At 40.1% G+C, this 17,687-nt stretch overlaps 1 protein-coding gene across 1 annotated transcript; it reads right to left on the minus strand.

The window, feature by feature from the left end:
- Nucleotides 1–2,691: 2,691 nt before the first annotated feature.
- LOC120061189 (protein ILRUN-like) lies at nt 2,692–17,332 on the minus strand. Its single transcript, XM_039010799.1, has 5 exons — nt 16,817–17,332; nt 4,910–5,064; nt 4,574–4,771; nt 4,006–4,325; nt 2,692–3,892 (listed from the first exon to the last, which is right to left on the minus strand). The coding sequence occupies exons 1-5, from the start codon at nt 16,972–16,974 to the stop codon at nt 3,857–3,859; spliced, it is 867 nt and encodes a 288-aa protein (XP_038866727.1). The 5' UTR covers nt 16,975–17,332; the 3' UTR covers nt 2,692–3,856.
- Between the last annotated feature and the right edge of the window lie 355 nt (nt 17,333–17,687).

Genomic DNA, 17,687 nt, shown 5'->3' on the forward strand with positions numbered 1-17,687 from the left:
AATTATTAAAAGTAGTCCTTGTGCATAGAGTTGGATGGTTTGTTTAACTTTACAAGGTTTTTGTTTGGCATACTTTTAAAGTAAACAAATTCTGTTACTGTAGAATTGCCCACTGGCCAAGTACTTACTTTCTGCCCTGGGAGTTTAACACTTATTCAGACTGAAGAGTGATGAAGCAAAAACCTTGCTCTGCTATTAAGATTTTTACTGTAGGAGTGTTGGGCTCAAAGAGACAATTCAGTTTAAATTGTCCTGCTTGGAGGGGGGCAACTCTCGGGCAAGGGTCGTGTGCTACCTCCGGAAGTAGCGTTCGAGACGTGAGAAATTTGCAGCTTTACATTACAGTAATAAAACTAATCTGAGAATTTGTTTAATACCTCTCAAGAATCTCCTTAAATCTCCTGAAATGTTTTAGTCTACTGTATGTGGAGGCTATCCCCTCTTCTTCAGTCAGAGCTTTTCACTATCCCATACCTTAGACATAGGCCCATGCAGCTTTACCTTCTAATAATTACGTTTATATCCTTGTCTAACTGGATATTTATTGGCTTTTCATAAGATGTTTAGTATTTTAATTTAATCATGCCAAAAATGTTGATCAATGCCACATGAGATAAATTAATTCCAGCCATCAGTCTGGGTGATTGTATGAATGAACCACTGTTAAATTTGGTGCAAAGTAATCAGTTATATAGTGTAGTGGAAACCTGAACAAAAACTAGTGACATTAGTCATCATGACCTTTTGATTTGGAGAGCTTATTGACATTAGTAGAGGAAAAGTTACAGTTAATGAAAGCAAGTTATTCATTCTTAAGTTGCTTGCTTAGTAAATGTTACAGGCATCCATTTCCACTACCTGTACATAATAAATACATGTTTTTTGTGTCTTTAGTGCATGATTAAATCTGATCAGTTAAAAAATTTAATCTGGAGAGAAATGTATTACTGCAAAACTAGTGAACGCAAGATAAAGTATGTAAAAAATAAAGACCATGGAGAAACGGCCAGCATTTGGTTTTCAGTGATAATTTAATTATACAAATGTTCATTCAAACATACAGAAAGAGGGCTTTCATTTCTTTGCTCTGACTTTGTCTCATAAATGTGCTGCTGTAGACTCTAGCACCAAGTCATCCATTCACCACTCTGACCCCTGAAAACTTCAAAGAAAGAAAAATCTACCATACCAAAAAAGAAGCAAACGTATCACTCAGTACATACATGACATCCAATTGTAAATGAAAAAGATAAAAATGGGGATGTGTCCCAAATGGTATGGTACCCTATTCCCTATATAGTAAGGGAACTATAAAAGGGAATTGGGGGCGATTTGAGACGCAACCAGGGAGATTAGAGGGCAGTGTATTAATTTGTTTTTAAGACGAGGAGAAACGTTTGTCATTACCATGCTTCATAGGTTTCAAGAGCACATGCAATTGATCCAAGATATTTCCAAATGCCGTCAGGGCATACTGTTACCTAGGCAGATCAACCATGACAAGAGGTGTGGTTCTGGACAATGATACTGCTGTGACATTTTCATAGTACACAGTCATCCCTGGGGGTAAATGAGTGTGCTGCTGTTTGTTGCCCTACTCCCCCCTATGTAAAGTGAATATTTGAAAAAGGTAATCTCGCTAGCCAGGTTGTCAAAGTTTTCACTAGTTGCAGATGGAAAGATAACAAATACAAGATAAAAAGGCATATAGCCTTCCAGGCATGAAACTGAAGTGTAAAGACAACTGACCATAGTAAAAGAAGCGATAGTTAACTACTCAGTGCATAGAGATTAGCCAGTTAGTGCAAGTAACTTAAAAGGTCTTGAACAGTCAAAATCATGTTTTTGATGAAATTGAATGATATTTGGATGAAACCAGATCAAAATATGATGACCAAAGTATGAAAAATGACTGTTGCTTCTACAATGATAAAGTTTGATCATAAAGTTCCTGGTCCGCTCCCCCATGTCAAACACTTGAATTCATTATTAAGGGGACATCACTTTAACTCTAATTTTAATACACTAGTGGTAACATGATACTGTCTTACCTAATTTAAATAAGTACCACCTTCTAACCAACATCGGCAAAGGTGTGTTCGTAGGGGCTTGGTTTGTATAGCTAGATAGCTACTCTACTGGTGCCAACATTTTACTGTAGGGTGTCAGCAAATATAATGAAAAGTCTACCCTATTAATCTGTGGAAAAGACACATATGTTTCCCCATTCATCTGTGTCTGGTGTTACTGGCTAGCTAGGTCTTCACCCAGCATGGAACAAAAGAGGGAGAAGGGTCGTTTAAAACGCCAACGCAGTTGTCAAGCCAACACATCCATCAGTGCTGCTGTGAACCGCATCACAAGAGACATGCCAAAACAAATATCATTGATGCAATTTCAATGTTGTTTGAGTTGCTTTATGTATTACCAAATTAGCTTGAGATAACTGTATTGCAACGCCGCTCACCGCATCCAAGTTGCTTGACATAGGCATTTCAAAGAGCTGTCAGTCAAGGCGAGTTGTCGGTCATGAATAGAAGCACCCTGCCCACTTCAAACATCCTGGTAGTTAGCCATGAGAGAAAAAGTACTTTTCAGAATAACTGTTCAGAACCTTTCACACATTCTTTACATAGACTCTTGAGGGACTAATGAATTGACTGCCGGTACAAACAAATATTTGAAAGAACGAGTTGTTTAACATTTTAATGTCTGAGCAAGAGGACACTAATTGTGATTTCAGAATTTTCCCTCAACAGTTTATTCCAAAGCCCAGGATCATTAGCAAAATGGCTAGAAAATCAGAAAACATTAATCAAGCTGTGCCTTTTTCAAAGCAAATGTATAAGATCTTTGGGCAAAATAAGCAAAGATGCTTCAAAACAACATAGCTCTACATTCTGCAAATACATTCAACTCAAGACAATAAAAGCCAGAAACGTCATGGCTTTGCAACATGTGGACTTTTGCAATCTTACAGAACAAATGAAAACAAATTGAACCTACAGGGTGCTGATACAAATCTACTTTCCATGTATTGACCCTGATATAGTGGATCCTTTGAGTAAATGTTAATGTTTCTTTTTCTTTTTACAGGACTGGGCAACTGCAATTTTGATAAAGACCTCCCTCTAGTGGATGGATATACTGTAGCTCAACTTCAGAGTAACAGAATCAAAGTGAAGCTACAGCAAATAGTGAACAGGAAATGCATGTGAATGAGCTGTTCTTCATTTGATGTTACCAGAATACATCAACAACAATACATGCATATCAGGCTGCTGAATTTGTGGAATTACTCTCCTGTCCCTGAAAAGTATACACTGTGAAATTAGGATAAAAAAGTAAGAAGAGAACAGATTACATTTTTTTAAGTCAGTTTAGGAACTAGAGGATCAGTACGCAAAATAAATGGCTTTTCCTCCCTAGTCTGTCTCTTTCAGGTTGCACAACACACGCAAACACACACAACCACGCAAACAGACACACACTACTCCTTTCATCACTATAGTCTCAACTGCATTCAGACACGACAACTAAAAAACAAAAAATAAAGATCAGAAAAAAAACTTCTCATCGCTTTTAAAAAGATTTGTAGCACTCTCATTTTTAACTTAGCATTCACACATGCATACACTGGATGTGGGATGTTGTTGGTTGAGTCGTATGCTGGGACAGAACAGAGCAGCTATGTCTTCTGGTTTCTGTTTGTTTTGCAGTAAAGTGGAGGTGGGACTTTGCATAAGTGTTTATATGAATCTCAGGATACTCCACCAGCCACAGGTAATCCTCCCTCATTAGTTGATGTGAATCCAGGAACACAGTGCTGCCTGGTTGTGACGATGTTTCCCATGTCTTAAGACTGCCCAAAAGGATAGGGTCCGTGAATACCCTGTGGGGAAAATAAAGAAACATCTTGTGGATATAGAAAAATATTAATAAATACAAAGTTTTGGTTATACGTGTATCCCTAAGAAGTTTATTGTTGCTCCATATAGGTCTTACCTGGCTGTAAGTCACTACTGATAAGTTGCTTTGGAGACCGTTTGTTGCTATATTCACAGAGTTTTGTGACAGTCCATTTTGCTCTTGCTGCATTTCGTCCGGGCCACCCTCCCAGGTGTCCGCGGGGTCCTTGAGACCACTGTCGTCACGGTGACTGTTGTCGTTGCTACCGGCGTGTTTCTGTGGAGAGGCGAAGGGGTTGTAGTCTCCCTCCACGTTGCGGGCAGGCTGGGTGTTAAACTCGGCCTGGAAGGAAGACAGCTGCTGCGTCACACCCAAGAGGCCTCCCACCTCCACGCTGAGGATCACCCAGATCATATCTACAGTGGGGAAAAAATAATGTTAACACTCCACCGGGGGAAAGGTTTTTAGAAAACTACACCTAGTATAAGCATTAGACCTTCAATATATTTCAAGTGATGAAAGCATTGGTGGATTCAACATTTGACTGCGGTAACACGTTACATCAGAGTATACTTTCTAACGGATGTGGAAAGGTTTAAACAAATACATTTATAATTTGTTAAAATCGGTGCTAAACAGTTGACTGCTAAATAAAGTTTCTCACCCCCATAGAAGAGTCCTGTGGCTGTGCACATCCTCCACTGGCCCTGGTACATGCCAGGAGCCGCTGGGCTACGCATCTGCACACTGACATCAGCCATCTCCTGGGGGTCTAATGAGCGCACCATCACCATGTTCACATGACCAAATTGGTCCCCTCCAACATACTTCAGACATACCCCAGGGGGCCATGACTCTGCTCCTGCGAGAGACAAACAAACAAATTACACATGATGAAATTGATAAACCATTACCTCAATTGCCAGCCGCAGTAACGATCAGTAGTTTGTTAGGCTGTGACTGTATGCTGCTCCTAAAGGGTCTTTTCACTTCAACCAACCTGTGTTCTGTATCCTCCACGTCTTAGTGAATGGTGTGTCAGGGGGAACAGACTCCCCCTCACCGATTGTCACATCCCCAACAAAAGACATGCATGGTGCATTGATGTTGGGGCTTTCAAAGTCATAGTAGGCTCCGATGGCTGCTTGTAAGTTCCTATGAGAGACATAAAAATGGGGGAAAGAAATGGATATCAGTTAGTAGAATACAACTATCCCCGTTTTGATGCAAAAGGTGGAGGTTGAAAAGAGGGGGAAATCAAGCAAAAATACCATATTTATACTAAAGGAAGACTTGTTTGAAGAAAACTTAACCCGTTACAAACACACCCCTATACGGGTTGAAACTGGCAGATTTGGGTACATAAGTGCCTGAATTCAGCCTGGTCTCAGAGACTAGACTAAAAGTATACTGAACAAAGATATAAAACGCAACAATTTCAACGATTTTACTGAGTTACAGTTCATATAAGGAAATCAGTCAATTGAAACAAATTCATTAGGCCCTGATCTATGGATTTACATTTTACATTACATTTTAGTCATTTAGCAGACGCTCTTATCCAGAGCGACTTACAGTAGAGTGCATACATTTTATTACATTTTTTTTTTTACATACTGAGACAAGGATATCCCTACCGGCCAAACCCTCCCTAACCCGGACGACGCTATGCCAATTGTGCGTCGCCCCACGGACCTCCCGGTTGCGGCCGGCTGCGACAGAGCCTGGGCGCGAACCCAGAGACTCTGGTGGCGCAGCTAGCACTGCGATGCAGTGCCCTAGACCACTGCGCCACCCGGGAGGCCGGGTCAGATTTCACATGACTGGGAATACAGATATGCATCTGTTGGTCACAGAAAAAAAAAAGAGGGGCGTGGATCAGAAAACCAGTCTGTATTTGGTGTGACCACCATTTGCCTCATGCAGCGAGACACATTTCCTTCACATCAGGCTGTTGATTGTGGCCTGTGGAATGTTGTCCCACTCCTCTTCAATGGCTAGAAGGCCAACATCCCGGAGTCGCCTCTTCCCTTTTGATGTCGAGACTGGTGTTTTGCGGGTACTATATAATGAAGCTACCAGTTGAGGACTTTTGAGGCAAACTAGACTCTCTAATGTACTTGTCCTCTTGCTCAGTTGTGCACCGGGGCCTCCCACTCCTCTTTCTATTCTGGTTAGAGCCAGTTTGCGCTGTTCTGTGGAGGGAGTAGTACACAGCGTTGTACGAGATCTTCAGTTTCTTGGCAATTTCTCGCATGGAATAGCCTTAATTTCTCAGAACAAGAATAGACTGCCGAGTTTCAGAAGAAAGGTCTTTGTTTCTGGCCATTTTAAGCCTGTAATCGAACCGACAAATGTCTATGCTGCAGATACTCAACTAGTCAAAAGAAGGCCAGTTTTATTGCTTCTTTAATCGGAACAACAGTTTTCAGCTGTGCTAATTGCAAAAGGGTTTTCTAATGACCAATTAGCCTTTTATAATTTTAAACTTGGATTAGCTAACAACGTGCCATTGGAACACAGGGGTGATGGTTGCTGATAGGCGTACAGAGGCCCACTATGTAGATATTTCCTAAAAACATATATTTTAAAATAATTCTGCCGTTTCCAGCTACAATAGTTGTCTACACTGTATTTATGATCATTTTGATGTTGTTTTTGTCCATTAGAATAAGTGCTTTTCTTTCAAAAACAAGGACATTTCTAACTGACCCCAAACTTTTGAACGGTAGTGTACGTTGTGCAAATTCGTAACATATCTAAAACAAATTAATACAAACCATAGGGAACATCTATATATATATTTTTTTAAATATAATTTATTCGCTTCAGGCCCCCTCATACTCGGCTCAAGGCAAAAAACACCTGTCTGTTTAAGCAAGAGACATTGGCCTTTTTCATCAATCATCAATACCCCATAATGACAAAGCAAAAACATGTTTACATTTTTTTAAATATATATATGAATAATGACTCCAACCTAAGTGTTTCAACCACTCTACAAATTTCTTGTTAACAAACTATAGTTTTGGCAAGTCGGTTAGGACATCTACTTTGTGCATGACACAAGTCATTTTTCCAACAATTGTTTACAGAAAGATTATTTCACTTATAATTCACTGTATCACAATTCCAGTTAGTCAGAAGTTTACATACACTAAGTTGACTGTGCCTTTAAACAGCTTGGAAAATTCCAGAAAATTATGTCACGGCTTTAGAAGCTTCTGATAAATGATGTCAATTAGCCTGAGTCAATTGGAGTTGTACCTGTGGATGTATTTCAAGGCCTACCTTCAAACGCAGTACCTCTTCGCTTGACATCATGGGAAAATCAAAAGAAATCAGCCAAGACCTCAGAAAAAAAAATTGTAGACCTCCACAAGTCTGGTTCATCCTTGGGAGCAATTTCCAAATGCCTGAATGTATCACGTTCATCTGTACAAACAATAGTACGCAAGTATAAACACCATGGGACCACGCAGCCATCATACCGCTCAGGAAGGAGACGTGTTCTGTCTCCTAGAGATGAACGTACTTTGGTGCGAAAAGTGCAAATCAATCCCAGAACAACAGCAAAGGACCATGTGAAGATGCTGGAGGAAACAGGTACAAAAGTATCTATATCCACAGTAAAACGAGTCCTATATCGACATAACCTGAAAGGCCGCTCAGCAAGGAAGAAATCACTGCTCTAAAACCGCCATAAAAAAGCCAGACAACGGTTTGCAACTGCACATGGGGACAAAGATTGTACTTTTTGGAGAAATGTCCTCTGGTCTGATGAAACAGAAATATAACTGTTTGGCCATAATGACCATCGTTATGTTTGGAGGAAAAAGGGGGAGGCTTGCAAGCCGAAGAACACCATCCCAACCGTGAAGCATGGGGGTGGCAGCATCATGTTGTTGGGGTGCTTTGCTGCAGGAGGGACTGGTGCACTTCACAAAATAAATGGCATCATGAGGGAGGAAATTGATGTGGATATATTGAAGCAACATCAAGACATCAGTCAGGAAGTTAAAGATTGGTCTCAAATGGGTCTTCCAAATGGACAATGACCCCAAGCATACTTCCAAAGTTGTGGCAAATGGCTTAAGGACATCAAAGTCAAGGTATTGGAGTGGCCATCACAAAGCCCTGATCTCAATCCCATAGAACATTTTTGTCCAGAACTGAAAAAGTGTGCATGAGCAAGGAGGCCTACAAACCTGACTCAGTTATACCAGCTCTGTCAGGAGGAATGGGCCAAAATTCACCCAAATTATTGTGGGAAGCTTGTGGAAGGCTACCCGAAACATTTGACCCAAGTTAAACAATTTAAAAGGAAATGAGTATGTAAACTTCTGACCCACTGGGAATGTGATGAAAGAACTAAAAGCTGAAATAAATCAGTCTCTCTACTAATATTCTGACATTTCACCTTCTTAAAATAAAGTGGTGATCCTAACTGACCTAAGACAGGGAATTTAACTAGGATTAAATGTATTTGGCTAAGGTGTATGTAAACTTCTGAATTCAACCGTGTGTGTGTGTGTGTGTGTGTGTGTGTGTATATATATATATATATAAAAAATACATTATATTTACATAAGTATTCAGAACCGTTACTCAGTACTTTGTTGAAGCACCTTTGGCAGCGATTACAGCCGAGTCTTCTTGGGTATGACGCTACAAGCTTGGCGCACCTGTATTTGGAGAGGTTCTCCCATTCTTTTCTGCAGATCCTCTCAAGCTCTGTTAGGTTGGATGGGGAACATCGCTGCTAAACTATTTTCAGGTCTCTCCAGAGATGTTTGATCGGGTTCAAGTCCGGGCTCTGGCTGGGCCACTCAAGGACATTCAGAGACTTGTCCTGAAGTCACTCTTGCGTTGTCTTGGCTGTGTGCTTAGGGTCGATGTCCTGTTGGAAGGTGAACCTTCGCCCCAGTTTGAGGTCCTGAGCGCTCTGGAGCAGGTTTTCCCCAAGGATCTCTCTGATCTCTTTGCTTTCCCTCGATCCTGACTACTCTCCCAGTCCCTACCGCTGAAAAACATCCCCACAACATGATGCAGCCACCACCATGCACCACCATTCACCATAGGGATGGTGCCACGTTTCCTCCAGACGTGACACTTGGCTTTCAGGCCAAATAGTTCAATCTTGTTTCCCATGGTCAGAGTCCTTTAGGTACCTTTTGGCAAACTCCAAGCGGGCTGTCATGTTCGTTTTACTGAGGAGTGGCTTCAGTCTGGACACATACCATAAAGGCCTGATTGGTGGAGTGGCTTTGGAAAGTATTCCTACCCATTGACTTTTTCAAAATTTTGTTACAGCCTTATTCTAAAATTGACTAAATATATTTGTTTCTGAAATCTACACACAATACCCCATAATTACAAAGTGAAACCAGGTTTTGAAATGTTTGCTTTTGTATTAACAATTAAAACCAGAAATACCTTATTTACATAAAGTATTCAAACCTTTTGCTATGAGACTCGAAATTGAGCTCAGGTGCATCCTGTTTCCATTGATCATCCTGGATGTTTCTACAACGTGATTGGAGTCCACCTGTGGTAAATTCAACTGATTGGACATGATTTGTAAAGGCACACACCTGTCTATATAAGGTCCCGTAGTTGACAATGCATGTCAGAGCAAAAACCAAGCCATGAGGTCGAAGGAATTGTCCGTAGAGCTGCGAGACAGGATTGTGTTGAGGCACAAGCTTATGTTTGTTTTAATGAATTTTTATAATATTTTTACTTTGTGGCTCTGGCTAATTTGAATGTCTCTTGCTCAGTTGGGTTTCCACTAGTTACCACAAATACAAAGTCAAAATTGGCTATATCATACAAATTCTTGGGGGGGGGGGGGAAACAAATGCTTTTTGGTCTTAATTTAAGGTTAGGGTTAAAAATAAGGTTAGAAGTGTGGTTAAGTTAAAAATCAGATTTTAAGAAGATACATTTTATAAATAGGCGGGGTTCATGACTTTGCGGTAGCTAGTGATGACCGGTTAGTGGCAGCAAGAAATTGTGATATAAAAGGCGAATGCCAATAAGAATGTGGTAAAAATGTGGCTGTTTGAAAGGGGACCATATAAATATTGCCCAATTATTTTTCAGGCAACATATCACAAATCCTAAGTGAATTAATTATTAGATAGTCATGTTGGCAATAGAACAAGCTTTCAAATGATGCCCACCTGACCCAGATTGCAATTTATAAATGGGTTGTTTTCAGATTGGATAAACAGCAACATAAATGTTGTTATGGCGGGGATGCAGGATTGTGTTCCAAATAAAACAACTATAAGTGTACTTGTTTTAGTTCCTAAAACGGCACAGCTAAGATAGCTGAAAAAAGAAAAGAACCTCATAGTTGAATACTCTGATTCAAAAGTGCATTGAAATTACTCAGGAACTGTGCACACTTTGGAGAGGTGTGTGGCCATTTGGACACACCAGTTAGTCCTCTCACTCAAACCTTTGTATTTTTTTTGTCTTACGTTGCACAGTTTTGTTTTTGCGTCTTTTACATTCGGTTTAGTACACCAGCTTCAAACAGCTGAAAATACAACATGATTGGTTATTGAAAATATATATTTCACAGCGGTTAAGATGGTACAATGATTCTCTACACTAGACATTGCTTGTTTTGTCATATAAACTGAAATTAGTCAAACTATTCAGATTTTTGCAACCATGAAATGGCAGAACGATTTCTGCATATTGCAACTTTAATCTACAGACTAAACCCTGTCTTGAATTAAGACCCCTTGAAGTACATAAAAAAATATTTGATGAAAAACTTCACATTTGGCCTACTGCTATTAGCCCATACAAACACATTGAATAGTAGATTCACAACATTTAACAGATAGCCCCCCCAAAAAAAATCTAAAAAGGAAGTTTACCTGAGAGATATAAGATCAGCTTTGAATTTATTTAAAAAATGTTTTTATATGTATTTAATGTTGGCACTAAAAACACTCTTCATATATACACTTTCATAAATTTTTTTCAACTGGTACCGGGGGGCCTTCAGACGACTTTTCAGACGTCAAAATATGTACCGTACCAGTCAAATATTTGGACACATCTATTCCACACCATTCCAGGGTTTCTCTTTATTTTTACTATTTTCTACATTGTAGAATAACAGTGCAGACATCAAAACTATTAAATAACACATATGGAACCATGTAGTGACCAAAAATTAAGTGTTAAACATCAAAATATATTTAATATTTGAGATTCTTCAAAGTAGCCACTCTTTGCCTTGACAGCTTTGTACACTCTTGGCATTCTCGCAATCAGCTTCACCTGGAATGCTTTTCCAACAGTCTTGAAGGAGTTCCCACATATGCTGAGCACTTGTTGGCTGCTTTTCTTTTTCCATGCTTCAGGGTGGGAACCACACATGCGGTGATCATCCGTTCACCTACTCTGCGTCTCACAAAGACACGGCAGTTGGAACCAAAAATCTCACATTTGGAATCATCAAACCAAAAGGACAGATTTCCACCGGTCCAATGTCCATTGCTCGTGTTTCTTGGCACAAGGAAGTCTCTTCTTCTTATTGGTGTCCTTTAGTAGTGGTTTCTTTGCAGCAATTTGACCATGAAGGAAGGCCTGATTCACGCAGTCTCCTCTGAACAGTTGATTTTGAGATGTGTCTGTTACTTGAACTCTATGAAGCATTTATTTGGGCTGCAATCTGAGGTGCAATTAACTCTAATGAACTTATCCTCTGCAGCAGAGGTAACTCTGGGTCTTTCTTTTCTTTGGCGGTCCTCACTAGAGCCAGTTTCATCATAGCGCTTGATGGTTTTTGCGACTGCACTTGGAGAAACTTTCAAAGTTCTTGACATTTTCCGGATTGACTGACCATGTCTAAAAGTAATGATGGACTGTCGTTTCTCTTTGCTTATTTGAGCTGTTTTTGCCATAATATGGACTTGGTCTTTTACCAAATAGGGCTATCTTCTGTATACCACCCGTACCTTGTCACAACACAACTGATTGGCTCAAACGCATTAAGAAATTCCACAAATTAACTTTTAACAAGGCACACCTGTTAATTGAAATGCATTCCAGGTGACTACCTCATGAAGCTGTTTCAGAGAATGCCAAGAGTGTGCAAAGCTGTCATCAAAGCAAAAAGGTGGCTACTTTGAAGAATCTAAGATATATTTTGATTTGTTTAACACTTTCTTTGGTTACTACATGATTCCATATGTGTTATTTAATAGTTTTAATTGTAGAATAAAAGTGAAGACATCAATGTAGATGTCTGTAGATAAAAATAAAGAAAAACCTTTGAATGAGTAGGTGTCCAAACTTTTGACTGGTACTGTACGTGTTCGTGAGAGTCTCGCCTTAAACTGTTCGGACGCTACAGACAGAAGTTCGCAGATCGGCTGTACCAACTTCAGACGAGTCCCAAGATGCTTGGGACTCTACAATGGAGCCAAGCCCACTGTAGAGCAAAACTGAGAACACCATTGTGTTGGTGAGAGTCAAATCAAATGTATTTATATAGCCCTTCTTACATCAGCTGATATATCAAAGTGCTGTACAGAAACCCAGCCTAAAACCCCAAACAGCAAGCAATGCAGGTGCAGAAGCACAGTGGCTAGGAAAAACTCCCAAGAAAGGCCAAAACCTAGGAAGAAACGTAGAGAGGATCCAGACTATGAGGGGTGGCCAGTCCTCTTCTGGCTGTGCCGGGTGGAGATTATAACAGAACATGGCCAAGATGTTCATAAATGACCAGCATGGTCAAATAATAATAATCACAGTAGTTGTTGAGGGTGCAACAAGTCAGCACCTCATGAGTAAATGTAATTTGGCTTTTCATAGCCGATCATTGAGAGTATCTCTACTGCTCCTGCTGTCTCTAGAGAGTTGAAAACAGCAGGTCTGGGACAAGTAGCACGTCCGGTGAACAGGTCAGGGTTCCATAGCCGCAGGCAGAACAGTTGAAACAGTCAAAGAGTCATCTTTCTATAGAGAGGTTTTTCTAGGCCAAACCGTTCGGACGCTACAGACGATTTTGTGAGAAGACTGATTTCCGGGATGTCTCATGGTCTGACAAACACCACTCTAGCTGTCACCTTTCACTGCAGATGCGGAAGTGCGACATTGGCAGATGCGGTGGATTGAGACACATCCAATGCAAAAACTGATATATCTAGCTTAAACTGATGGATTTTTAAAATGGTGATTGTTTTATTATGCGGGGGCATGGACATCGACTATAGGGTTTTTTAAAGGACCAATCTTAAGGAACTGCCCAAAAACAGAGTGCGTGGAGATGATTTATGGATTACCTATGCTCCTCATGGAATAAAATGGTTTAAGTCAAGTCAGTAAGTCAAAAGGTGCAATCTTGTGCCTTTAGTTTAACATTTCCACTGCTGTGGTAACTTGTATTGCTTCTTGAATCCCTCCCCCTGACACACTCTGATAAGGACAGGGAGCCAAGCCCACTGAAGCCAAGCCCAATGATCCACCACCCCTAAAGGCGTTTACTAACTAACAAGCTGGTCAACAGGAATTACATTCTCTGAGAAGGTTTTTTTAGTCCCTTTCAAATGTTCCTTGCTCATACAATTTGGCCAGATGTATTTTAGTGGACATTGACCTTTAGAATTATGCATGTTCCTCAGAGCAACACTACAGAAATGCTGCAAGCTGAATGTACAGCAACATACCTCCTGTCATACGTGAGTGCAGCAGTTCCACATTTGAGACAGCGCAAATACATAGTCTCACGTGATTACAAATCAAGGCCTTCGAATGCCCATTTGCCACGATGCAGTAGTATGTTGTTAGTTAACTAGCCATAGTCAATAGCGAAGCAAAACTGTACAAATGTAATAGTCAATGAATGGGGTTATAACGTTCACAACCATGGAAGATAAACTGTCCAGTAACATTACTAATGATGAACGACGGCGAGATATGATGTGTATTGTGTACATAGTTGCATTAATAAACAAATTGTGAAACGTTTCCACAGCAGAACACTGCTGTGTGGGGGCAAACCTTCCACCTGCAACATTGCTGCATGTGAAACTTGAACTGCACCACATGCTGACTGCAGCACGTGCCCATGATCTAAAGGAGGGTCTTGGAACCATAGAGATCCTACTCAAGTACTATGTCATAACCCCTCAAAGTTCCAGAATGGTATGAAAATTGAAGCCATTGTGGTGTTCAGGGAGAAATCCAAACCAGTCTAATTGGAATGAATGGCAGTAGAGGCATTGGAGATGCATTTCCTGCTTTACTTACGCAGGAAAATAAAGGCATGCGATATAAGAGTGTGCAATATAATTATTGTCAACCTAAAATTATTGTATAAACTATTTATAGTTCTAACTTTGACATCTAAAATATATGTAGACAGACCATAAATGTCTTAGTGTTTGTTTTCTTGGAAAGCTGTGTTATAATTATACAATATCAGTAATTGTTGCATTTATAAGTCCTATCATCAACTGATTTCAACCAGTGTATGGCTGTGGATGGACTGCATTGCTTGTATGGAACGTTGGTATATTAGCAGTTAGCCCAAGATGTACTCTTAAGGAGCTTACGGTTACTCCTTAAAGTCCAAGGAAGTTATATATTATTGTCAAAGGTATACTGGCTCTGGCAGCCAAACACTCCATCTAAATGTGAAACGATTCTCAATTGTGATACGGTTCAAGAAACAAAGCCCTTTACTTTCATATCACATAAACATAATTTCACAAATTCTAAATATACACTTACTGTTCACGGTTTTAACCGGCTTTATCACAGTTGCAACCAACAGTATTTTTCAGTGAAAACAGGTTTCTAGTGGCCTTCTGTTACACACAGATGTTCGGAGCATGCTAGATAATTAGTTATCACAGGTGGTCCCTCTGTCTTCCGTAAACATGCGCTGTAACATGGGGATATGGCCATGTGGGAACACTAACTCTATAAACGGGTGTATCAATTTAACCTTTTGAAAATGATTTCTTGCTGATATGAAAGGTCTTTATGCTTCCAAATGTTCAGAACGAGCCGTGGCTCTTAACAAAACTCCTCTGTACAGAAGACGCCTTCATCCAATGACTCCTCTAGTGTCTAAGCCTGGGGGAGGGTTCCAGGCTTAGACACTAGCATATGGAATTGTTTTAAGATGGCGACACCAAAGATAATTTTGCTATTTGATTTTGACACTTTAGGTATAAAAAAAAATTACCAAATTATTTATGAAATACTGAATTTGGCTTTAGTGCTATTAGCCCATAGAAATGCATTGAATAACAGATTCATACATGGAAAAACAGCTAGTCCCAAGAAATATTAAAAAGGAAGTTGTGTCTGTCCTTTATCTGAAAGATAAGAAAGACCAGGAAACTACTTTAAAAAATGTATACATATTTAACCCCCTTTTTTTAGGCACTAAACTACCATATATACTTCCATTATTTTTCTTGTATCGGGCTATCTTCAGGTGAGTCTTGTGGGTGTCTTTGAGCAACCGACATGAACGTCTTCATAAGAAACTCACCTTTCCATAGATGGGTCATAATAGTTTGTAGGCCAAACAATTATATTGTGTTATCATATTTTGCCTATTCCAATGTTTGTAGAATGCATACTGGCATTTGAAAAAGGGAATCAGGACTCACTGTGGGCACGGGGGACATTTAAATGTAGTTGTAGATGCATGATACATTTGGAATTCCATGATCAGAACTTTATGATCAGAATACTAAAGCTGCAAGTCTAGACACAGCCTTAAACCTACAATATGTAACTTTTTGGGCAACAACCAAATTCACATAGAAAAGTGGGTTATAGATATGTCATTCTCATTGAAAGCAAGTCCAAGAAGCGGTAGATCTGTTCTATGTACGCCATTTCTATGCTACCCATTCTTAAGTTTAGTTTTTGGGGGTATTTTACTTTTGAACACCAGTTTCAAACAGCTGAATTTTTCGTCAAAAAATGTTGGTTATGGAAAAAATATTTGCACAGCGGTTTAAATGGTACAATGATTCTCTACATAGTGACTGCTTCTTTTGTTACATATACTGAAATTAGGCTAACTATTAGAATTTTAGCAACCAGGAAATGGCGGAGCAATTTCTGCATACTACACCTTTAAACTGGCTGGCTAACAAACATGCTGTGCATATAACAATAAGATAGTGTAAAACAATGAATTTTCTCACAGCACTGGCAGACCATGGCTGATCTATACTCTCCCTAACCAGCTGGCCTTTTATACTGTCATAATAACAAATCATGCATTGAACCTTATTGTGACCTAGGTCATAATAACAATTATGTTCCTTCTAGTATTCTAATTCTATGCTTGGAACCTTGTTGTGACCCAGGCCGTGGTCTTGTAATGCCTGGACACTTTCATGTGGAAAGAAATGTATTGCTGAAAAAGAAAATCAGAGTGGACAAACGAGCCTCATTGGTTGTATTTGCCTAGCTAGATATGATGACTACTCTTGTTAAAGATGCGTTCAACGTTAATTCAAGAAGATCCTCTCCAGACATTATAATTAGTCTGACGGTAACATAACTGTACAGTACAAAATAAAGATATGCAATTTACACGTCCCACAATAACGTTATGGAATGATAGTAAATAGACCCACATGTCAATGATTTTTCATTGAAGGAAGGACTATCCTGGCTGTAGACAACTAGCTAGTTAGCTAGCTAGCAATCCAAATGACAAACCAATTAATTACATTTTACATCTAAGAATAGACACACAAAATAATAGTTTTTGCTCGTTGAATTGTAAATAAAAAGAAAATCACAAACAAATTGTTGGCTGACTATCCGTCATACAGCTAACTAACTAGCTAGCTAAGTTAGCATTAGCAAACACAGAGAGGCCACAAGTCCCCGAGCTCACCAATTGGTCATGTCCAGGAAGAAGGCGCATCCAGCGGGGTTCAGTTGAAACCCAAGCAGTCTCTGAAACTCGGCTATGAGGATGTCTTTATCGGTGGTGCCCATGCAGCTAAATTTCTGCATAAGCTCCGGGTCCAGATCCAAATCCATGCCCTCCATCGCGGATTTCCCTGACAAGGGACAGGGTTCCTTTCCTAATTTAGTCCGAGGCCTCAACCTGTCATAAAAAAATCTAAACAACAACCCAAATGCGCATGACAGTGACAAATCTACGACTGATGCCGCGTTCAAACCAACAGGGAACTCGGATCTGGGTATTCGGACATCTCCGACGTCAGTGCGTTCAAAACAACTGCGAACTCGGGGAAAAAAACGATCCCCGACTGTGATTTTAAAAAAAAAGAAAAACGGTCATCCAACTCGGAATTCCACATCGGGAAATTGGGCCTCTTTCTATCGCTCAGACTTTCCGACCTGACGATAACTGATGTCATGTTTTGAGCTCGTATTTTTCCGACTTCCCAATTGTTTTGAACAAGGCATAATGGGGCTTTCAAGACAACTGAGAATTCCGAAAAAAACAAGACGTCAAACCATGACGTCAGTGATTTTCAGGTCGGAAAGTCGAAACTCTACGAAGGTTCCCGAGTTGGATGACGGTTCAAAATATTGTAACGACCCAGGGGTTATAAGCGCGGAAATCGACTCTACCGCACGATCATGCTTTTTTCGGCACAGTCGATAGCGCGCCGGACCTCGGGCTTGAAGGTCGAGGGTTCGAGACCTGCTCCCCGCTGTTTCATTACAATATGTTTCCCAGTTGGAGCTCGTTTTTTCCCCCGTGATCCCAGTTACCGTGAACGCACTGAAAT

Source organism: Salvelinus namaycush, chromosome 16, assembly GCF_016432855.1.
Source record: "Salvelinus namaycush isolate Seneca chromosome 16, SaNama_1.0, whole genome shotgun sequence".
Classification (NCBI taxonomy): Eukaryota; Metazoa; Chordata; class Actinopteri; order Salmoniformes; family Salmonidae; genus Salvelinus; species Salvelinus namaycush.